Raw genomic sequence first — 22,950 nt, 5'->3', positions numbered from 1 at the left:
ACCCGCCCGCAGCCGTGGCCGCCCCCTCGCGGCCCGGACAAAGGAGGCGGGCGGGCAGCGCCGGGCCGCGTGTGTGCACTTTATTAATTGGGGGCCCGAGAGCCGACGCCGTGTCCGCGAGCGGGGGCGTGCGAGAAGCGGGGACGGCCGCCCAGCTACAGCAGCAGCCGCAGCTCCTCGAAGTTGAGCAGGTTGTTGGCTGTCTCGGACCAGGCTGCGTGGGTCGCTCCGTCCATCTCGGGGGCAAGGCTGTTGGTGCTGTCCAGAGCGTGGTTTGTGCCCCCGATGACCGCGTGGCATTCGGGACACTTACTCCTCTCCATCGCCCCCCCGCACTCCCCAATCACATAGATATGCCCGTTCCTGCACTTGAACCAGTGGCCACGGGGACAGCCTATGGCACGGACAATCTGCACCCGCTCAGCTTCAGAGATCCCCAGCCCCGACACAGGCAAGGCGGTGCAGAGCCTCTCCAGTTGAGCCTTCACTGCAGCTTCGTCAGCCTCTGTGAACTTTTTTGTCCCTTCCAAGATCTCACGTACACAGGCAATCTCTGCTGCGAGGGCCGTGGTGATCATCCCACTTGCGCTTTTGCACCTTGACAAGAGGCTCTGTAGAAAAGTCAGTCTCTGGATCTCAGCTTGCAGGTCAGAGAGCTCCTGCCCTGTAAAGCTGATGCGTGGCATATCCAGCCACTCCTGGACTTCATCCAGCCGCTTTTTCAGGCCTTTCCGCTCATTCACATCAATTTTGCTCATAGAATCAGTTAGGTCAGCTACACGCTTGTAGAAGTTAAGCTGGTTCTCAATTAGTCCAATACTCTTTATAGAGAGATCAGAAGCTTTTACTTTATCTTCCAACATGAAGTACTTATGGGGTAGATTCCTCTGCAGAACAGCATTCCCTATGAGTGCAGCCTGTAGTCTTTGTCTGCTAGACTCGATTTCCTGTGCTGGGCCTTGGATTTTCTCTTTCACCTTCTCTATCTCATCCAGCCGCCTTTTCACAATGGTACCATATCTCAAATTCTTTCTGACTGGTGTCTGACAGACAGGACATACCTTCAGCTTGACAACATCATCATCTTCATCCATATAATGGTCAAGGCCCTGGGACTCAAAGACATGGCCACAGTCTTCAAGCTGTACAAATCGAGCATCTGGGTCTTCCTCAAAGCCAAAAAAGATCTGAGTGACCTCCTCATGGTCACAAACAAGGCACTTATTTGGGCAGGGCTCTCCACACAATCCAATACAAGGATGTCCACATCGCAGCAACTTAGTACATGGTACATCACAGCGAGGCCTATTACATGGTTCACTGCAAAGATTGGTACACTGATAGTGCTGGCACCGCCACTCACATGGTTCTACACATGGAAAACAGCGCTCTCCACATTTCTTTTTACACCTGCTGTGAACACAATGGTTCTGACAGTCAAGCTGACAGGGAGGACATTCTACAGTACAAGGCTGCTGACACTTGTGGGAGCAGACCAAGAAGCGCTTGCATGGGCTGCTACATGGCTTATGAAATCTTCCTTCAAAGCAGGTATGACAGGAACCTGAGCATGCATGACCACACTCCAGTGTGACAGAACACTTAGTTTTACATTCAACAGGTTTCCCATGTTTCATCTCTTCAGTGATCCAACATTTAACTTTCTGGGTGTGGCCACATTGCAGTGTGACTTTAACCAGTTCAGGACACCGTGTAGTGCATTCCTGGCCACAGAATCTGTTGCATGTATGCCCACAGTTCAGCTTTTTCTGGCAAGGTTCTTGGCAGACAAACTCACTATCTGGACAAGAACACGGCACCATCTGCAGGTGACCACACTTTGAAATAGTTTTCTCTACTATCACCATGCATGGTCCACATGGCTCATAACATGACTGTTGGCAGCGATGTCCCTTTGTACAAAGCACCTTTTGACAAGGCTTCAGACACTGATACTTTTTGTGCTGAGTGTCATAGGGGTGACATGCCCTTGTGCAAACGTGGCCACAACTCAACCTAAATTCACAGGGATGACTACAGCCTCCTTCTGGGACTTTGCTGAAGTCTGCTGCTGTAGATACCAGCGTCTTGGTCTCAGGGTGGTTTTGACAGCAAAGGGTCAGTGAGCGGCCAATGTTGCCTTTCTCCCGCAAGGTGTGAATGATCTTGCTCCAGAGAGGAACTTTACCTAGCATTCTCATATTCCCAATACAATACAGTCCTTTTTTAGCTCTGGATAACGCTACACATATCCGATTAGGGATCTGCAAGAATCCAGTTCTCTCCTCTTTGTTGCTCCGCACAAGTGATAGCAGGATAATATCATTCTCCTCTCCCTGGTATTTATCCACTACATAAACCTTCACACCTGCAAAAGTCTTGGCTGGCATGAGCTTGCGCAAACAGAAAAGCTGCCCAGTATAAGTAGTGAGAATGGTGATCTGAGAAGGTAGATAATCCTGACACAAGAAGTACTTGCACAGTTCCACCACAAACCGAGCCTCATGTGGGTTCTGATGGCTTTTCCCTTCTTGAATCTCTTGCTCAGGAAAGTCATGCTCCACAAAGAAGAGGTTAGATAAGACTCCCTGAAACAAGAGGAAACAGAAAGAATTTTAGAAGCAGAATTCTAGCTTCTGTTTCTACGGTCTGTTTCTATGTTCCTGATTATCTACTAAGAAGATGACTCAAGAAATATGTAGTTACTGCATACTTGGGCAATTTTCTTAGTCACCTCTGATGAATGTTATGGAAACCTAAACCTATTAATGATATTTCAGCTTATTAATGACATTTCAGTATCCTAATATGACATCTGTTCTTGTGGATCATTTTATTCCCCATCTTTTTTCAGAGTTATTTCTACAGTATGCTTTCAGGTTGTGGAAAAGAAAAGATTAGGTTCTTATAACATTTCCCAAATCGCCACAGTTCTGTTTTGGATTCATGGTGTGAATAAAAACTTATTTGGAACACATGGAGAAAACATAGGGAGTTAGCAGTGCAGAGCTTATCACATGTCTAAAACTGACTAGCAAAAAACATGCTTTAAAATAACTAGTAATGTCTTCTCATTATGAAAGATGCAGGTAGGCTAAGCTACTGTAATCCTCTCTATAACCACATCAAATTATTTTTCCAAAAGGTATCCAGTCACTTATTTCAGGAATTTAAAGCCTAACTCTGATACAGCAGAGCAGTGTAACTTTGGCTCAGACTTCTGAGGAAGTTAGTTACAACAGTATTGTAAACAAGCCTACAGAACAGGGCTATGCAAGATAAGAAAGGTAAAGTTATAGACAGTGATACAATTAACAATAGTTCAAAGATGGAATAAAAGCACTAACATGGGAAGATATGAAGTCATAATTAGGATGGGGAAAAATAAAACTCAGAAGAAAGGGAATTAGTGAAAGATAAAAACAATAATATTAAGGAAGAAGCAGAGGCTGACCCTACTGACTGATGCCTACGTGACAACAGCAAAGACTCTTCAAGTGTCTTATGGTGTGGCAAGCATACTAATGCTTTCAGTTCATTAAATTCTAGATGCTTATTATGCATGTTAATCGACAAAAGATTGCTTTATACTTTTATACTGCATAGATCTTGCTTGCAGATGCTGTGTATTGGTAAAAAGCCCAAACAAAGAACTCAGGGAAGGAAGATTCCAGTAGTGAAGTCACCTGTCTTACACTGGAGTTTCATAAATGAGACACTGGAGGCATAATTTAAGATTTACTCCTAGGTTTCAATCTCATGTAATTCTTTTGGTCCTTCCATATTTCACTGTTCTTTTATAATCATCAATATTGGATCCATTTCCAGTGTCTGCCATCAGTAATACCAGAAGAGCTACAAATTACTTGCCTATTTCTATATCCCACATCTCCTTCATCTATTTCAGTAGATGAACTTGATTTAGAAGTTGGAATCTTTTAACGCTACATTTTACGGTAACTTATTTTAGCCAGTAACAGGGGCAAGAGAAAGTGCTTGTACTACTGAAAACTCACTTTTACGTTCTCATACTTCAAGACAGAGGGATGGTTTTCCAGTTCCTGGTATATATGAGGACTGAGAAGCTGGGCAATTTCAGGACGCATGCGGTGCTGAAACACAAAGCAGCTGCATCAGTCTTGAGGAAGGAGCACCCGATTTCCCTGCCAATAATCTGTTTTTCCACTGTACAGACAATAGCTAAATACAAGACAAGGGTGAAGACAAGCCAAGAATAGAGTGCCTCCTATCTCACCCTTGCTGCCACCACCACCAGCAATCACAGCTAAACGGTATCAGAGTACCTTCAATAAAGTCATTTTGCAGGGTTGTAATAAGAATACTGGTTTCAGTGCAAATCTAACAACAACAGCGTTCTAGTAACAAAAGCCAGCACCTCACCCTAACCCCTAACCAGCTGTTCCAGGCAATTTTAATACAGGACTTCTGGGGGTAGAATTAATTTCTCCAGACACCAATAAATATGGCTGCAACAATTTAACAGGAGGCATCTCAAAAAGATTCTGTCTCCACAGTTCTAGAACAGTTTTGGATGCCACAATAAGTTACATTCTCTGCACTAAAAATTGTGGGAACCACAGTGCTGTGGGTCACATCACTGACGAATAAGACACTTAGTTGAACAACAGTATACCATTTGTGACAGTTTGACAGTTCTTACCATTCCTTTCAGGAACGAAGTAACACATATTTTAGCTTTTATATTTCTGCTCACAGAGCAGCCTTAGATGTACTATAAACTTAAAGCAAGCTAAGTACAAATGCAATAAGGAAACGTTTTATAGCTGTTCCTTACTTGGTATTTCAGCCGGACAAAGGGGAAATCAACTTTCACCAGCCGTTCAAATAGAGACACTTCCAGATTGAAGTTCTTCGCCAGGTCATATACATTAGCACTAGGCTGCAGCTGAAAGAGAAGGGATTGGGTCCATTTTAACAGCACTCTTACCTATTAGTAAGATTTCACTTATCTATTTTTCCTATCGCTGGGCTTTTCTCAACAGAAAGGCCAGAGACTGGATTCTTGCAGAAGTGCTAAATAACAAAGTTATGTACTGTCATAACTGAAGTGGATTGGAGCACATGTCAAGTTGTGTCAGTTAAACTAAAAAGAAAAGTCCCCCAGTAACTCTGCTCCATAATCAAAGGAGACAAGACCTGTGGTATCCATGGAAACTGAGAAGCAGTAAGTTTTGGTGTTTGCCAAACATGTTTGGTTAAAGTATTCTAATTTATTTGCACAACAGTTAGAGGCATCTGCCATGGATATTACCTGCTGGTGATCTCCAATGAGAATGAGGTGCTGGCAAGCTTTACTAAGAGTAGTAATAGTGTGAGCCTCAAGCACCTCTGCTGCCTCTTCTACAATTACAATTCTTGGCTCTACTTTTTGCAAGATCTGACGGTATTTGGCAGCACCTGAGAAAGGAGAGAAGATAAGTCTTAACAGGTATAGTTACGTGCAGGTGGTATGATAAGAGTTTTTAGGAAGGTATAAAAGTGTGTGCCAGAAAATTCCCATGATTCCAAAATGCTGAGTCTTGTGGAATGTGGACTTTAAAACAGCACTGTTCCAAGGATGACTTCTATATGCAGAGAAGTCAGGAAAGAGAGGTGGGGATTAGAATGCTACACCTGCCTTGGCCCTTTCCTAACTCTCTCTTCAGACATAAAATACATCCAGAACACATCGATCACCACACATAAAAACCCAAAACTGTCTTCCCAAAGGGTGATATTACAAGACTTATGCTGCCTCTGCTCACCAAAAAGTGATGTGGAGATATCAGAGACATGAACTGTGTTTAACTGAGGCACAAGAAATGGAGCATTACTATTAAAATAATGTTGCTCAAAAGCGTGCAGAAAATGCTTGTGCAGCCAACTGACAACTTTGTGTGATAGACATGTTCACAGAGGGAGTCAGAAATGAAGAAGGCTGCAAACTAACGTGGAGCCTGACCCAGGCTGTCAAGCAGCACAGAATATTAATCTTTTGACAATAAGATCTTTTAGTCATTACTAAATGGTAATTACTAATGGAGACAGTGCAATGCTGGTTTGCATCCCAACCGCTGCACACCTGTAGTCGTCATCCCCACAACTTTAGCCTCCTTGAGAATGCACAGATCTTCTTGCAGCCTTAGTTCTGCTAGCCTTTCTGCTGCTGCCTGGTACTGCTGTTCATGCTGAAGAATCCTCCTTCGTATTAACCCCTGATAGGTCTGCAGCCAAAGCCTGAGAAGAAAGAGCTGTTACCACACACAGCAAGAGAAGCAGCACAGTGACCTAGAAGTTTTGGGTGGGTTCAGATCAGAACTTCCGTGCTTTTTCTGCAAGAGATGACTAGCATCTTTACTCAGTCCCCAACACACACAGTGGAGATGACAGCATTGTCCTGCCAATGTAGGCAGGATAAAAGCAAATATCTTACAGGAAAACATGTTCAGATAATGAACTGAACAAGTATGGACAGAAATACCTCAGCTTGCTAAGAGTTTGTGAACTCTAAGTGTCTTATGACACATTTGCTTGACAGACCCTGTAGAACATATTTGTCACCTGTAAAGCCTCCAGCGAGAGCTCAGGTCTAGTTCCCACAGATCCTGAATAGATTTGGCCTCTAACTCCGTCATTGCACTCAGTTTACAGAGCTCAACCCTCATCTTCTGTTTCATTTTCTTCCTCTGGGTAGCAGTTATCTAGAGAGAAGGGCAGAGGGAGGGAAATAGGCCCCCACCCCAAAATAAGCAGTTAAAACACAAAGATTATTCTGTATTAGCATGCCCATGTTATTACACAATCAAGCAGAGACACAGCATACTAGTGTATACAGTTACCTCCCACTGCACAGTCTTCTGTTGTGGCTGGGCTGTTCCTTCTTCTTCGTTCTCCAGCTTCATAGCCAACAACACACTGGCTAGCTCACGAACAGCCCTGTGCTCTTCCTCCTTCCTCTTCTGAGGCTTTGCTGCCTCTTCATCCTCAATCACTCTATCAGCCTGAATCAGGTCAGCCTCCTCTGGAATCTCCAACAGCTCTTCTGCTTCACCTTCCTGCTCCTCCTCTCTCTCCTGCTGACCACCTATGAAGAGTCACCAATTACTGCAGCAAGTTATAGCCACTCTAGCAGAATCACAGTGCAGCAGATCACCGTGTAGAAACTAAAGTTAATCTTTCCATTGCCTTACAGCGTTATGCATCTTTCAGCCTCTGTTAAGTAGCAGTGTCTATTTTCTGGCATGCATACACTGCTTAGGCAAATGCCTACAGAAGATGTTTGTTTGTTTTTTACCTGGATTCTCAGCCTCTACATCCTCTGCAGCACTCTGGGTAAAGACAGTTACACCAAGGCCCAGCCACTCCAGAATCACTGAGTGTTGTGCAGCACTGTAGTAGAATTCCTCATGATCCTAATATAAAGAGTCAAATCAGTTAGCCTCATCAGTCTTAGGATGATGACAAAGCAGCGCCCTGAAGCATAAGACGATTAGGACAAGTCCACCAAGTGACCTCCAGAGCCAAGAAGTCTAGGCAACCTCAGATCTCTAGAAATAGCATCCCTCCTCTCCTTCAGGTTAAGGCTTTCATTTGTGCACTTGTATTTTTACTCTGACAAAGATCACTTGAAATCTCTGCAGTTTAAAGGAGCAAAATTTAACTCTACTTTCCTGTCACTTTGGCACAGCTTGCTATTCACTCCTTTTCCTTTCCAGTGGTTGAGTGAGGCTAAAGGAAGTATATCTGGGGGAAGCTCAGACACATTTGCAGAAAGGGCAGTAAGTATACTTGGGGACTGCTTGACTCGTAAGAAAGGAACCTCTCTTACCAGACCCTTCATCAGACTGTCCCAGTGCTGGGGGGCAATGCAGGCTTCCAAGTGACGTTCATGCAACACTCCATGTGTTGTGCACTCTAAGTGCTTTGCTCCTTTATGGAGCTCTTCCTCAGCCTGCTTCATCTGACTGGTTATCTGCTCATAATAGAGAGAAGACATATGCAGAGTTCAGAAACAGCAGAACAAAAAAGTTATGATACTGTGAACAAAGAAGAATTAAAAGGTTGACTTCAGTGTAAGACAATGTGAAAGAACAGATCTGGAAGAAGTTTAGTTAGCTTCTCCAATGGACAGGTAGCCCAGTCGTTTCCAGTGAACTCTATACGTACATTCACATAGGCTCTGCGGAGATGCATTGGCAAGTTGTGTCGGAACTCACACTTCTTCCTCAGCTCCCTCAAGGTGAATTGCTTCAAGACCTCACTGCTACTTCTCCCCCCAACACGTACCATCCCGTGTTTTTGGAATGTGTATATTCCTGTGAATGAGAAAGAAATATTAGTGCTAAAGAGGCTAACTATTTTGTGCAGCCTGATAAAGGGTAGGGAGAACAGTCTTTGCACACAACACACTGGACTGGTCTGTCTGAAGTTTTCTTACTATGTATCTATATGGCTAGAATCACAAGAAAGAGCCAAAAGGGCAAGTCTTCATGACAAAAGGTAGGACAGAGTAAGAGTTACAGTATAATTTCTACCCTCTGTTCCATCATACTTGCTAGATACTCTCACCTTCTAAGAACTGATCCAGCGCGTGGTTAGTGTAACAGACTACAAGGATGGGAGAATTCTGGACAGTCGTTTGCCACACATGCTTATTGGTCAAGAGAGCCTGGACAATCTTCAAACCCACGTAAGTCTTCCCTGTAAAACAAGATCTGAATCAGAAAAGGGTAATCCATCCCTGTATGCAGGGTTCTTCCTGCCACTGCTTCTCCCAAGCCACTGAAGCTAGCTTAACACACGACAATTGGCTTTATATAAAACACTCATGTACTAGTAGAAGACAAGCAGTGGTGCTTACTGAATTCAGGTACCACTTAAATTAATTAGCATTAGTCTAGCAATTCTTTCTTCATGCCGAGGATCAGGGCTGAACATTCTTAGTGTTCAAACCTGCTAAAAAGGTTAATAGAGCTGTTGCGCAGCAAGAGGTACCATGGCATCAAATAGTTGAAGAGGTACCGTGGCATCAAATAGTTGAAAACATTTTCATATGAGTATTTCAGAATATTTTAACCTTCTTCCCCACAACTCACAATAACTGGGCTTCTCAAGCATCAAATAGGCATGGAACTAATGCTCTGGACACAGGGCAGCTGGCTTTTTCTGGAGATAGTCTCCCTAAATGAGGAAGTCAAGGAGAACTCCTTAAATGACAGAGACTTAAAGCAAATGTTTCTCACCAGTCCCAGGGGGTCCTTGGATAATAGCCAGCTCCTTGGTGAGTGCAAGTCTCAATGCCTCCATCTGGGACTCATCTAGTCCCAAGGTTTCCATTGAAGGCCACTGGTTGTGATCTAGAACACGGACGCTTTGCCTTCTCAGACCATCAGGTCTCTCTTCATCTGCCAGGGGATCTTCTGTCAAGGGTGCAAAGTTGTATGTAGTATCCACTGTAAGGTACATTGGCTCCTTCACCTGTGCATCACATTCCACAATGTACTTCTGGAACGGGATATCTTCCTCCTGGATTTCCTGTAACCCTTCTAACACATGCCGATATGCCTCAAAGTAGGCAGTTGTCTCTACCATGAGGAAGGAGTCTGAGGGACGAACCTCTGCCAGCAGTGCTTGGCTCTGTGCATTAAAACATAGCTCTACAATTCCCTTGGCAAGATCTGTACTATCCCGATTAGAAACAGTGGCAAACAGGCATGTTTCAAAGTGATCTTTAGACATGCAGACCAGGGATCCATATAGCAACCGTCTGGAGTTCTGCCATCGCACAAACTTCAATGGCTTTGTGTCAAACTGAACCTTGTAAACAACACCAGTTGGGGAGCAGAGTGGGGCAATAATCCGCGTGTCAAAGTAGATCCTGATATCATCAAATTTTTTCTTCCTCAAACCTTTGTCCTCAAAGCTCTGCAAAAGTTCTGAGATACCCTCCCTTAAAGGTCTTACAAAGTCTTCCCTCAAAAGCCGGAAATGAGTGTCAAGATAAATGCTGGTGCTCTCATATCTTCCAGAAACAATATTGGGACGTAGAAAGGGTTTCTCATCATGGTGTACCTCATTATATGTTGGATAAATGGTCATTGTACGATAGGTTTCTTCTTGACCGTCAGCCTGAGGCTGCATAAGAGTATAGTTATCAGCCCTCAGTGTGCCTTCACGTCTCTTCTCTTGCAGGTGCTGCACAAGCATCTGGACTTTATTTAGGTTCTTCTCTGTTTCTTCCGTGATGTCCACACCAGAAGCTCGCAAGGCATTTATGGATGCTGGCAAGACTGTTAAGAGAATGGAGATTTTCTGCACAGAACTAGCTGGGAAAATACTGATTAGGTCCTGAAGCAGCAAAATGATGTTGCCAATATGTTCAGGATACTGATGTCGGACAGCAGGAACTGCTTCTGTTACCATGTCAGACACATATTGTGGCAGACAGATCTTGAGAAAGTTGGACTCCTTCACCACTCCAAGAAGTTGCTGAACACTTTGTCTATCCATTCGGGAGCTGCATGCTTTTCGAAGCACCTGACAAATGAGCTGAACAAAACTGGGTTTCATAGCAGTTTGGGAAAGAAGTTCCTTCAAACCTGAACTTGAGGCAAGTGTGATGACAACTTCAGAAGGGTCTTTCTGTAGGAGACCTTCTAGGAATTTGTAGCCAATCTTTTTGACTTGCTGAGGCTGCTCACTGAGCTGAGCACCACCTGGGGTAGGTTTCTGGTAGAAGTGCATACTCCTCCTGAGTTGTATCCTCCTTCCTCTCCCTTCATTTTCCTGTCCATTCCTCAGCCCTCTAGCATCTTCCTGGGCTTGTCCAGATAGTGCTTGTCCACTGTGATAGCGCCTTCCCCTAACCTCATTTTCTTGCGTGTTCCAGGGTCCCCTGGCCCCCTCATATGCCTGTCCACCTTGATATCTCCTTACCCTACCTTCATTATCTTGTTCGTTCCAGAGTCCTCTGTCTCTATCATATGCTTGTCCACCTTGATGCCTCCTTCTTCTACCCTCATTTTCTTGCTCATTCCAGGGTCCTCTGGCCCTCTCGTGTGTTTGTCCACCTTGATACCACTTTCCTCTCCCCTCATTTTCCTGTTCATTCCAATGTCCTGTGGCTCCACTGTTGGTTTGTCCACCTTGGTTTCTTCTTCCTTGATTGAAGAAACATTCAGATCTCTCTTCTCTTTGCCCAAGTAGAAGAGTATAATTACTGGCTTGGGGATTTTCCCCTGCCTGAGCTACTGTTTTATGAGTCTGGCCTGACACATTGTTTATTCTGTTTCTCCCTTGTTGTATAAACCCAGTATCCCAGCGACCTGCATGCCCTTAAAAGAAAAAAAAAAAAAAAAAGACATTTGTTAATTATAATGACCATATTAACCTGCCTCCCAACACGAGAGTATAAGTATTTTGGCCTGCTTGTCAGCATATTTTGGGCATCTTGCACCACATTAGAAAACTAGCATTTCACTTATATCCAGACCCTCAGTATTTCCCTTATAATCCTTTTCATGACTGCTAAAGAGTACCATATCTAGAGCCCACTCCAGTTGTGAAGCTGGGAAGTCACTGAGAAAATAAACCCTTTTCCACAAAGCAGAATTAAGGGAGGCCAATGACGACGTATCCTACATGGGACACGCTTTCCTTGAGAGTTAGCTGTCTTTGACATGACTACCAAGGCAGTAGCAACTGACTTCAAATCGCACAGTTAAAACGCAACCTTCTGCACAAGACCCAGCCTGTCGCAGTAGCAGGAAGCATAGGCTGCGTAGCCTTCCTCACACGCTCAGCAGAACGCTCGAAGGGCACTGACCACTAGCAGTATCAGTTAGCAGAGAGACCGCTGCAGTACATCGTTGCTTTGTGGGCTCCAGTGAGAGGCTGGATAATTAAGTAAACGCAGTAGCGTGCAGCCGAGAGGAAGCTGCACCGCGCGCAGGCAGGGAAGGAGCATTTCCCCCCGCACCACCCCCAGCCCACACGCAGCCTTAGCTCTGCGGCAGCCGGGCGACCCTCACCTCTCCGTCCCGCGCGGGGAAGCCGGAGGCCAGGCCCCCGCCCGGCCCCCTCCATCGCTCCGGCCGCTGGCTCCTCTGCGGGACGTCGCGGCTCTGCGGGACGAGGACGTTGCTCAGTGCTCGGTGCGGCTGGGCTCGGCGCCCCTCACGCCAGGGGAGCCACGGCCCCGCCCGCGCCACCGCCGCCGGGTTTCGCTTTCCAGTTCCCCGCAGGGCCCGCCCCGCATCCCAGGACCGAGCACGCCCAGGGGCGGCGCGGGGCACCAGCACCGAGGCAGACCCGTCAGCGCCCCGTCCCCCGTCCCTCGTCCCCCGTGTCCCCCGGGGCAGCGCCCTCCCGCCGCCGCCGCCCCGTACCGGCTCCCCCCTCTCCGTCCCCAGCGGGCAGCGGTACCTTCCCCGCTACCGAGCCCCTTCCTTCCCCGCTACCGAGCCCCTTCCCCCAGCAGACAGCACCTACGTCCCGCCCCCCACAACACCGGCGACCGCCACGAAAAAATCGCCCCGATACCGTCAGGCCCCGCGCACCACTCGCCCTCCCCGGCCGCCGCCGCCGCCGCCGCCGCCGCCGCTGCCGCTTTCGCTTTCCCTTCCGCGAGGCGGGGCGGCGAGGGGCGGCGCGGCGAGGGGCGGGGCGGCGGCAGCCATGGCCCCGCCCCAAGGTAGGGCCGGCTGCGCGCACGCGCTGCTGCTGGACCACGTGGCGCTGCGCGAACGGGGGCGGGGTGGCGGCCATGCTGCAGAGCCTGGGCCTGGTGGGCACCATCGCGGAGGGGGATGAGGGGCCCGAGGACCCCGAGTCCGAGGACTCTGAGGACGAGGAGGTGAGTGCTGGCCGGACTGGGCCGGCGCAGGGGCAGGGCGGGGCCGCGGCGAGTTGGATTGGGCCGGGCTGGATCGCAGGGGGCTGAGAGCAGGGGCAGGGCCGCTTCGCTTCCCGCGGTCGTTGCTCAGCGGTGTTGTTGTAGGGGCCGCGCGTGGCTCTTGGCCCCGGGCGGCGGGCCTCCGCGAGAGGAGACTTCAGCGCTGCTTTCGTCTTCGGCGAGGTGGAGGCCGGTGGAGAAGGTACCTGGGCATCAGCTCTGCGCCAACTTCGTGGCAAGGTGAGGCCCGGCGGCCGGTCTCAGGGCTGCAGTGCCCGTAGTCACATTGTCATGTATTCTTCCGGGCTCCTCTTACAGCTCCTTTCTTTTGTTTTCCTGTCTAGAGACCAGCCACGACGCTGGACGAGAAGATTGAGAAAGTGAGACAAAAAAGGAAGTTCCAGGTCAGGGCCTTTCTCCTAGTGATTCTTATTACTGTAAAGACTCGTATGAGTTTGGTCATCCACTGTGTCCTTTTCATAGGCGCAGGCTCTGGAAGCAACCAGAGTTACAGTGCTCAAGCTGGAGCTTAATACCTCAGCTGGGTGTTCAGCCATACATGATACATCGGTGTACTGATGAGAATGTAGAATTGTTAACGGTTAAGGTTATGCAAAACCCTGGATCTGTGAGTGGGCTCATAACAAAGCAAACAAACCAAAAAAAAGCTCACAAAGAATTGAAGTTCTTCTAAACTACTTTGTATTTCGGCACAGGAAAGAGAAACTAAACAAGCAAAAGTGAAAGATGGTGATGCAGAGGCTGGGGATAATCAATCCAAAAAAACAGGGAGTGAAGATTTCAGTAGGGAAGAAGAAGATGTGGAGTCCCAGTATTCATTGGATGATGAAACTATCCTCACAAAAGCAGGTACTATTAGTACATGAAAAGATGGTCAGAAGTAAGAATGTGACAGACTGTTGACTCACTGGAGAAAAGTCTTTAGTCTTTAGTGAAGTCTTGGTGAGTGGGGACAAGAATTTCTTACGTTGTGATGTTTTGTCTGCAGACCTCTGTGACGTTCCTTCTGACTTTGGTCAAATTTATTTTGAATGGTAGCAGTATTATTTTATTTGGAGTGATCATTGAGGAAGGAGATCTCCTTGCCTATATTTGTTTCTGAGGCTTTTCCATCAATACCTCATTAGCAGTATTATTAGCAGTACAAGGTGAGGGTACATGCTATATGTTATTATGTATTTAGCTGTGCTTATTAATTCCTGTTGTGTTTCTTTTTCTCTGCAGACACAATTAAAGTGAAGGAAAGAAGGAGACCAAAAACTGGAGGAAAAGCAGTAAGTGTTGGAGAGAATGACACTACATCATTCTCCAGTATTATTTCTGGAGGCATCTGACTTTTGTTAACAAACTGTAGGTCATAGAACATCCCAGAGCCCTTTGGTCACCTGCTGTGTTGCTGTCTATAGCATTGCGGTTTTGTTGTTGCTGTTTCTAGGAAGCAGAAAGCTTTTTTGAAGATGCCTCTCAATATGATGATAACTTGTCATTCCAGGACATGAATCTTTCACGACCTTTGCTAAAGGTATTTATCTAGTTTGGTTGCTACATATGTTACTGTGAAGAACGTTGGACAGCCTCCCTTCCACCTCTCAGAACCATCAAATTCCTTCTCTCTTTGCAGCCTCTCTGAAAAAGAAATTGGAGATGGGGGGGTGATAACCCTTTAGGAGTTGCTTTTTTCCAAATAACAGAACACATTCTTTGATATGCAATATATGTAAATGTTGTCTTGAGTGAGACTTGTAGCAAAATCATAAAACGTCTGACTTCAGAAAGGACCTGTGGAGGTTGTCTTGTCCAACCCTCTCATCTTAAGCAAGGACACCTAGAACAAGTTGCCCAGGACCACATCCAGATAACTTTTAAGTATCACCAAGTATGGAGACTCCACAAACTCTTCTGGGCAACTTGTTGCAGCGGTCAGCCACCACCATGTTAAAAAATGTTTCCTGGTGTTTGGGCAGAACCTCCTGTCTTTCAGTTTGCTCCTGTTGCCTTTTTATCCTGTCAGTGGGCACCACTGGAAAGAGTCTGGCTCAGTCTTCTTTATATGCTCACTTCAGGGGTGATACATTGATAAGATCTCCTCGACTACTCTCTTAACCAGGCTGAACAGCCCCAGCTCTCTCAGCCTTTACTTACATGAGATACTCCAGTCCTTTTTTTATGGCCCTTTGTTGGAACTCTTTCCAGTATGTTCATGTCTCCTGTAGTGGAGGTCCTAGAATTGACGCTGCACTCCAGGTGTGGCTTTGACAGAGCTGAGTAGAGACAGTGTTTAACTGCTTTATCTCCTTCGAAGGCAATCACAGCTCTTGGTTTCAAGCAACCAACTCCAATTCAGAAGGCTTGTATCCCTGTTGGTCTTCTGGGGAAGGATATTTGTGCCTGTGCTGCCACTGGGACAGGTAGGGACTAGAGCAGAGCATACAGAACATGGAGAGTTCAGAGTATTCACAATAATTGGTAATTCTTGATAATTCATCTTAATTTCCTTTTATAGGTAAAACAGCTGCCTTCATCTTGCCTGTACTTGAGCGCCTGATATACAAACCTCGTCAAGCTCCAGTTACACGGGTGTTGGTTCTAGTGCCAACACGAGAACTGGGTATTCAGGTGCATTCTGTTACAAAACAGCTGGCACAATTCAGCAGCGTCACAACTTGCCTTGCTGTAGGTGTGTATTGTTGCTTATGTGAATTGCACAAGTCACTGTAAACACTATACAGAACTGGAAATCCTGTGTTCTAAACCTGGATACTTAGAGTTATTGCAGACATGCTTTTAGTAGGTGTGCTTGTAGTTTAAAATCTTACTTTCCAATACTATGTAGTATGCTTTTTTTTTCTTTTTTAATAAAAATGGAAAGGTAGGGTCATTTCTAATTGTGAATGTGGTATTAATCTGCATTGTTTCCCATTCGTCAGGCAGTTTGGAAATGTGTACTTTGTTGCAACCTGCTCAGGAAGTCAGCAGCCCGTGTTTGCTCTCTTTCAGGTGGCCTAGATGTGAAGACTCAGGAAGCAGCTCTGCGCTCTGGGCCAGACATTCTTATTGCAACTCCTGGACGACTAATTGATCATCTCCACAACTGCCCCTCCTTCCATCTGACCAGTGTAGAGGTGCTCATTTTGGATGAGGCAGACAGGTAAACTAGGCAGAAGAGCAGTGAAAAATGGGGTGGCGGCTGCGTCCTCTCTGTTTCCCAGGGTAGGGCAATCTTTGTTGCTCTGCCTTATGTAATGGTTCTTAGCTAGAACTATATAAAGCTGCCTCATCTTGCTGTGTTTCTCCTGTGTAGGATGTTGGATGAGTACTTTGAGGAACAGATGAAGGAAATAATCAGGTTATGCTCCAACCACCGCCAAACAATGCTTTTCTCTGCCACAATGACAGAGGAGGTAAAACAGGCTGCTGGGAATCACATTCAGGCAGACAGTTTAATAGATAGTTCTTTGTTAAATCTTTTACCAGAAAGTATGTGGACTTCTTTTTATTAACCTGTTTTGGTAGGTGAAAGATTTGGCTTCAGTTTCCCTGAAAAATCCCACACGAATTTTTGTGAACAGCAATACAGATGTTGCCCCTTTCCTGAGGCAGGAATTTATCCGTATTAGACCCAACCGAGAGGGGGACCGTGAGGCCATTGTATCAGGTGAGTGATGAGGAAGGAAAAGATGGAATCAGTAAGTAACTGTGAAGCAGGCTGCTGAGAGGACTTTCTTTCAGCTCTACTGACACGGACCTTCACGGATCATGTGATGCTTTTCACCCAGACAAAGAAGCAAGCTCACCGTATGCACATCCTGCTTGGGTTGATGGGTTTACGGGTTGGGGAGCTTCATGGAAACCTCTCTCAGGCACAGCGGCTGGAAGCACTCAGGTATTACCAGGCTTAGCCAGCCATCACAGGATAAAAATTAGAAGTTGGAAGTTTTAGGGCAGAAGTGAATTTCTGTATTCATTGCTGATATACTTGCTATCTTTGCTCAGGCGTTTTAAAGATGAGCAGATTGATATTTTGGTAGCTACAGATGTGGCTGCACGCGGACTTGACATTGAAGGTGTAAAAACAGTGAGTATTTATGCTGTTAATCTTTTTAATGAGTCCTTTAATATAGTTACCCTACTAACACTTGATTTTCTAGGTAATCAATTTCACCATGCCTAATACCACCAAACACTATGTTCATCGAGTGGGTCGAACAGCAAGAGCAGGCAGGGCTGGTCGTTCAGTTTCACTTGTGGGTGAGGAAGAGCGCAAGATGCTGAAGGATATTGTGAAGTCTGCCAAAACACCAGTGAAAGCCAGAATTCTCCCCCAAGGTATGAACTTCACTGAGGTAAAAAGGAGAGCAGCAGGCAGGGAAGATCACTGTGCAGAGAAGGGCTACTAAATGGTGCTGAATAAGCAGACCTTGTGTGGGCTGCTTTTGATGTTACTCACACTGGATATCTTTCAGACGTCATACTAAAATTTCGAGAGAGGATTGAGAATCTAGAGAAAGATGTGTATGCAGTACTGTGCTTGGAGCGTGAGGAACGTGAGATGCAGCAGTCAGAGGCTCAGGTAAGGTGTCTTCAGGATGTTAATCTGGAGTAGATAATAGTGTATAAGGAGATTACCCTAGTGTACTTTAGCTGGGAAATGTATCTTCCTTGGAAGACATACATATTCCTTGATAACTATGAGCTTGCTTCTTGCCTGAATTGTCTCAGATCAATAGGGCAAAGAAGCAGTTAGAGGTAGGAAAAGAAGAAACTACGAATGAGAGTTTGGAGCGGAGCTGGTTTCAGACCCGTGAGGAGAGGAAGAAAGAAAAGTGTGAGTCATGGCACTGCTGGTCTTGTTAAATTCCATAGGTGCAACTGGACTGTGCTCTGTACTTCATGAGGTTCTTTATTCCGTGTTTTTCTCTCTCCAGTGGCTAAAGCCCTGCAGGAGTTTGACCTAGCATTACGAGGCAAAAAAAAGAGGAAGAAATTTATGCAGGACACCCAGAGAAAAGGCCAAATGACGGTGAGTATATTTATGGATAAGTGGGATCCCAGAGTGAATCGCACTGTGTTTTTCCTCAGCAAAACCTCCCATTACTGTAAACTCGCATTTTAATACATTCCAGCCAGAGGAGAGGTCACAATTTGAAATCTTGAAATCTCAAATGTATGCTGAGCGGCTGGCAAAAAGGAATCGGCGAGCAAAGCGAGCCCGAGCCTTGCCTGAAGAGGAACCAGCAGCAATACCAACAGGTGAAGAAAACACTTGTTTTACAGCTGACCTACCTTGTATCATTTATTTTGTTACATAAGAGTGAAGTAAAGTAATCTGCATAGTGGGAAATACCAAGTTAGAAGGAATGGCTACTGGTGTTGGCCAGGGAACACATTTGCAGAGAGGAGACATCACTTTTCCTGATTGTCATGCTAATTATTATGGTCAGGGTTATTGGTCTTCAGTAGCAATGATGATGCTCTAGTCTTTACTGCCATTATTCTTACTATTATTATCTCTTTGTACTAGGCCCCAAGCAGAAGAAAAAACTGTCTGTATTTGATGAAGAGCTGACCAACACAAGCAGGAAGGCTCTGAAGCAGTATCGTGCAGGGTAATAAGTCTTAGCAGCAATGTGTTAGTCTAGACTTTAACAGTTCTTTTGTATCTCTGGACTTTCTCCGGGATACTTTGCTTGGTACTGAGGAAAATTATAGTTGCATCATTTGCAGAGCTGAGAAGAGTGTCTTTCAAGAAGTACCTGTGCCACTGATGCAAATCAGTGACTCTTGCTGCTTTCTCTTTTTCCCCACTCTGTACTAGCCCATCATTTGAGGATCGGAAACGCTTGGGTATGGCCTGTCGTAGGAAAGGAGGAAACTTCAAATCCAAGTCCAGGTATAGCTCCCTTCTTATTTTTATTTTCCTGCTTTCCTTTTACTGTAGTTATTTAAGGGACCTTGCTAAAAGGTTTGGTTCTTCTACAGCAGCTTAATCTGCTACCAAAGGAGCTGTAGCTGGGAGAAATAAAGGATGCTGCTTTTTTAAGAGCGTGTTTCTAGGTTTTGTTGTGGGAGAGCATTGCCAGTGCTGTTCCTTATTTATCATTGATAGTTAAGCTGGTGGAATGTGACTTCAGGGAATCTTCTTGTTGGTCTATTCTCCCACGTGCCTGGTGACAGGACGAGGGGGAATGGGCTTAAGTTGCGCCAGGGGAGTTTTAGGTTGGATCTTAGGAAGAACTTCTTTACCAAAAGGGTTGTTAGACATTGGAACAGGCTGCCCAGGGAAGTGGTGGAGTCACCATCCCTGGAAGTCTTTAAAAGACGTTTAGATGTGGAGCTTAGGGATATGGTTTAGTGGGGACTGTTAGTGTTAGGTCAGAGGTTGGACTCGATGATCTTGAGGTCTCTTCCAACCTAGAAATTCTGTGATTCTTTTCCAGGTACAAGAGGAAGTAAGAACTGTTTTGCTAAATGGATAACGTGGGCAATCTAGATACTTCAGCTGTACTGAATTTGCTTGTCCTGGAGTTCCTTGTACTATGGAGAAGGCATCTTCAGTAAAATTGTATAGATTTTCATCAAGTTCTGGAATAGCTTTGAGATGTTCATTAATACCTGGTTGAATAGCCTGTGTAAAAACACCTTCAGAAGCCAATACAATAAAAGGTGGATTTGTTTTCTTTCTAAAAAAAGTTTCCTCTACCACTTACAGTTAGAGAAACTTGAGATAGACATTATTTCCTTCTGTCAGGCTCTTCAGGTAAATTATCCTGTCGTTATGGTAAAAGCTAGAGACTACTTACTGATTAGTTCAACACATTTGTGATTTCTGTTACTTAATAGGCTCTTAACCATACAAATCATTTTCAGACATATTTCTAAGATCGAGAAAAATGTTTTCCTGAAGACAACTTTCTGAGAGGTAGAAATCAGCATCTTAACAGGTCACTGTTACTCACTCCACTGAATAAACCACAAATTCTGATTAGTAACTTTTAATTTTGCAGAAATTTTAAACTTTTATTGTTACTTAGCTCCGCTAGCCATACCAATTGCTGGATTGATTTATTGTGCCTTAATTTCTATGAAGGACAGGGGTCAGCATAGATTTAAGTGAGCCAGAAAAACCGTTCACAGCTTAGTTAGCTATAGGAATTGAGCTTTTGGTATGACCAAATTACAGAAGTGAAAGGTAACAGTTGCAGTCCTGAAAGAGACCAGCACAACGGTGACCAACTATAGGTGTTTTCCAACTTTATTAAAAAGGGTAAACTTTACAAGCAGTAAATAGAAAATAATACATAGCAAAGGTGAAACAAATGGTACTGCTCAGTATATTCCCTTAATCAGTCTTCTCACAGTTTAAAGGTACATTAGAAAGTATCTTACGGCCTTGGCGGACGCATGCCAGGTGGAGGGGGTCCTGAGAATAAAGGAAAGAGTTGAACATTCAACTTGAATCTCAAAGAGGACAGAGGAAGCAAAGCGAAACCGAGACGACCTTTTCCCCCATTCTCAATGTGAGCTTGGGATCCTCTTTCAGCATGGATACATGTACTGACAACTAGCAGACCTAGGGAGCCACTGAAGTGCATTGTTTTTCACGGATTTTCATTTATGCTACAGCTTCATACAGATTCTAGGCATTTAAGTTTCCACTAACCTCTCATTCCAGGGGGTGGTGGTCTCATGCCTGGTGGTGGCATTCCCATTGGAGCTCCTCGGCCAGGTGGCATGCCCATTGGTGGGCCCATAGGTGGTCTCATGCCTGGAGGAGGTCCCATCATTCCTTAAGCCAGAAAAAGAGCAAGTATGTATGAAGTCGGATGGATATTTAGGCACCAACTGGATATTAGAATAATCTTCTTTAATACCAACTCTTCATCACCAATTTAGCCACATAATAAGACTTCTTGCTGCCTCACTCTACAAAGTAATTCCTACCTGGAGGAGGTGCTCCTCTGCTCATTGGAGGAGGAGGACCTCCACGCCCTGGTGTGTACTGAGTGGGGGCTCCGGCTATGCTAGCAGTGGCTGCTGCTGCAGCAGCTGCAACTGTTCCACGGCCCTGAGGTGTCATCACCTGTCAACAACATAAAGAAGTTCACCAAGAAACACAGTATCTGCTTTACATGCTTAACTAGGTAACAAGCAGAACTTACATTCTTATTCCTTCAGAAAATTATCCCTGCCCATCCTCAACATTTTAAATAATGCCCCAAACCTATAGTACAAGTCCCTTAACATCACTTGAATTCTGTGCAGGAAGCTGCACTTTTCAAGCATTTTCTTTTACCAGATAAAATACAGAGTTCCTAGGCGGATCTAAAAAACAAACAAACAAACAAAACAAAACAAAAAAAAACACAAAACAAAACACAAAGCAACCTCAAGCACCCTGGTACCAGAAGCTAAGATTGCATGCAGTTCTTCCACTCCACCATTTTTTTCCATCACATTAGCACTAAGTAAATGCCACCCCAGAAAATACTAGACAAGTCTTTTTTTAACAGGCCATAGTATCTCACCTGTTGGGATGGTCCTCCCACTCCTCTGACAGGGCCAGCTAACCCTGCTGGAGCCTGGGGCATGGGTGCACCAGCTGGTACTCCCCTCCCTGCTGCTCTCCCAACTCCAGGTCCTCCAGCAGCTCCAGCAAGAGGCACACGGGCAATTCCAGTCTGAAAACAGATACCCCCCCCAAAAAAAAACAACATATCAAAGCAAAAATACTCAGTGAATAGTCTAGAACTTCCTGCAGTGAAATTTGCTGAACCTAGAGTCACAACAGCGTCTACAAATCTAGGACAACGACATAGCAGCAGTCTCCTGCAATTAGACAAAGTTATCTTCCTTTTCTCCTTAGATCTACGCTCATTCTCCTTACATCTTTTGGAGGTGGCCCTTCAACTGTCATGGACACCAGGTTTTCTCCTCGCAGCAACACAAGACCAAGGACTCGTTTCTCTTCCCGCTCTGGCTGTTTTGAATTCTTAGGTCTAAGAAGAAAACAAAAAGAAAACATTACAAGACAAAGAAAAAAAATCCACCTTGTTCTTTAAATTTGCAATTGAAGATACAACTTGACTATTCCAGAGCTGAGAACCTACTGTAAAAAATAAAAGCGTTTTTACATGCCCCATGCTACAGAGAAGCTATATTTTACACGCCCCACACATAGAGAAATCCAAACACAAGATGCATATTTTCTCCATGAGCTTTTCCATGATGATTAATTGCTAACAGCGACTACAGCAGCATCACATAAGGGTAAGTTTTGGTTAGGAAGAACTGAAACAGAAACGAGCACTTTGGAACAGGACAGTAAGAACCAAAAGTTGCCAGTCTGGCCCCAGCGGTAGCAGGCTTTGAGGAGCAAGACTTGCACAGGGCAGTGTGTACGCCGAGGCTTGCCGCGGCCGACCCCCGCCGTTCAGAGCGGCCCCGCCCGGCGGGCCCCCGCCACAGCAGCGCGGTACGGGGCTCTCGAGGGGGTCGCCTGGGGCTCCGCTCGCCGTCCCCGCCACCCGGTACAAGGCTGCCGCTCACTTGATCTTGCGGAACTCGTCGCAGTCGCAGAGAATGAGGTTCATGTGCTTATCGAAGGCCTTGAAGGTGCCGATGAAGACGCGGCCGTCCTGCAGGATGCACCGCATGCGGTAGTCGATGTGCTGCAGCATCTTGCTGCTCTTTCCCACCGTCTGCAAGAGACCGCCGTTACCCGGAGTGCGGTGGCGGGCCAGGACCGAGGCCTGCCGCCCCCCTCGCCGCGCGGGCCCGCCGGAGCGCCCGGCTCACCATGGCTGCGGCGCTCCGCGATCCTCCCCGTCGCCACCGTCGCCGTCGCTCGCTCCCGACGCAGCCCCCGCTCTACCGGAAGCACCTCCGCGCGCCGGCCGCCACTTCCGCCCGCCCGCCCGCACGCGGCTGCCCCCGGCACCGCCCCTTCCGCCGCGCGACGGACGCGTTTCCGCCGGCGGCGGGGGCGGGGCCGGCGGGCCTCGCCTGCTGGGTGGGCG

General features: G+C 46.1%; 3 protein-coding genes across 3 annotated transcripts; 1 reads left to right on the top strand and 2 right to left on the bottom strand.

The window, feature by feature from the left end:
• Positions 1–64: 64 nt before the first annotated feature.
• Positions 65–12,138, bottom strand: ZNFX1 (zinc finger NFX1-type containing 1). Its single transcript, XM_032198595.1, has 13 exons — positions 12,051–12,138; positions 9,264–11,354; positions 8,590–8,721; positions 8,188–8,336; positions 7,850–7,993; positions 7,316–7,433; positions 6,861–7,105; positions 6,583–6,722; positions 6,104–6,258; positions 5,294–5,439; positions 4,817–4,927; positions 4,017–4,112; positions 65–2,588 (listed from the first exon to the last, which is right to left on the bottom strand). The coding sequence occupies exons 1-13, from the start codon at positions 12,103–12,105 to the stop codon at positions 156–158; spliced, it is 6,015 nt and encodes a 2,004-aa protein (XP_032054486.1). The 5' UTR covers positions 12,106–12,138; the 3' UTR covers positions 65–155.
• Positions 12,139–12,780: 642 nt separating this feature from the next.
• On the top strand, positions 12,781–19,623 carry DDX27 (DEAD-box helicase 27). Its single transcript, XM_032198455.1, has 21 exons — positions 12,781–12,874; positions 13,019–13,153; positions 13,258–13,317; positions 13,630–13,783; positions 14,159–14,208; positions 14,370–14,456; positions 15,237–15,342; positions 15,438–15,611; positions 15,932–16,082; positions 16,236–16,335; positions 16,448–16,589; positions 16,664–16,817; positions 16,928–17,009; positions 17,083–17,260; positions 17,398–17,504; positions 17,654–17,759; positions 17,860–17,954; positions 18,058–18,184; positions 18,456–18,540; positions 18,750–18,824; positions 19,372–19,623. The coding sequence occupies exons 1-21, from the start codon at positions 12,785–12,787 to the stop codon at positions 19,385–19,387; spliced, it is 2,274 nt and encodes a 757-aa protein (XP_032054346.1). The 5' UTR covers positions 12,781–12,784; the 3' UTR covers positions 19,388–19,623.
• A 537-nt stretch (positions 19,624–20,160) lies between these two features.
• On the bottom strand, positions 20,161–22,831 carry SNRPB (small nuclear ribonucleoprotein polypeptides B and B1). The gene is made up of 7 exons (XM_032198260.1): positions 22,730–22,831; positions 22,481–22,632; positions 21,819–21,930; positions 21,460–21,612; positions 20,876–21,014; positions 20,595–20,720; positions 20,161–20,354 (listed from the first exon to the last, which is right to left on the bottom strand). The coding sequence occupies exons 1-7, from the start codon at positions 22,730–22,732 to the stop codon at positions 20,317–20,319; spliced, it is 723 nt and encodes a 240-aa protein (XP_032054151.1). The 5' UTR covers positions 22,733–22,831; the 3' UTR covers positions 20,161–20,316.
• Between the last annotated feature and the right edge of the window lie 119 nt (positions 22,832–22,950).

The sequence above is a fragment of the Aythya fuligula genome, chromosome 16, assembly GCF_009819795.1.
Source record: "Aythya fuligula isolate bAytFul2 chromosome 16, bAytFul2.pri, whole genome shotgun sequence".
Lineage (NCBI taxonomy): Eukaryota > Metazoa > Chordata > Aves > Anseriformes > Anatidae > Aythya > Aythya fuligula.
The sequence above is the reverse complement of the archived record's forward strand: the minus strand, read 5'-3'. Positions and strand labels throughout refer to the sequence as shown.

Excerpts from the sequence above, each read along its gene's own strand:
- ZNFX1 (XM_032198595.1), bottom strand. The coding sequence starts at position 12,105 with ATGGAGGGGGCCGGGCGGGGGCCTGGCCTCCGGCTTCCCCGCGCGGGA. Across the intron at positions 11,355-12,050 it reads TCCCCGCGCGGGACGGAGAG|GGCATGCAGGTCGCTGGGAT; the intron begins GTGAGGGTCGCC and ends TTTTCTTTTAAG. Across the intron at positions 6,259-6,582 it reads TCTCGCTGGAGGCTTTACAG|GCTTTGGCTGCAGACCTATC; the intron begins GTGACAAATATG and ends CTTTCTTCTCAG.
- DDX27 (XM_032198455.1), top strand. The coding sequence starts at position 12,785 with ATGCTGCAGAGCCTGGGCCTGGTGGGCACCATCGCGGAGGGGGATGAG. Across the intron at positions 17,010-17,082 it reads ACATTGAAGGTGTAAAAACA|GTAATCAATTTCACCATGCC; the intron begins GTGAGTATTTAT and ends TTGATTTTCTAG. Across the intron at positions 17,760-17,859 it reads GGAGAGGAAGAAAGAAAAGT|TGGCTAAAGCCCTGCAGGAG; the intron begins GTGAGTCATGGC and ends TTCTCTCTCCAG.
- SNRPB (XM_032198260.1), bottom strand. Across the intron at positions 21,613-21,818 it reads AAGGGCCACCTCCAAAAGAT|ACTGGAATTGCCCGTGTGCC; the intron begins GTAAGGAGAATG and ends ATCTGTTTTCAG. Across the intron at positions 20,355-20,594 it reads ACCACCCCCTGGAATGAGAG|GACCCCCTCCACCTGGCATG; the intron begins GTTAGTGGAAAC and ends CTTTATTCTCAG.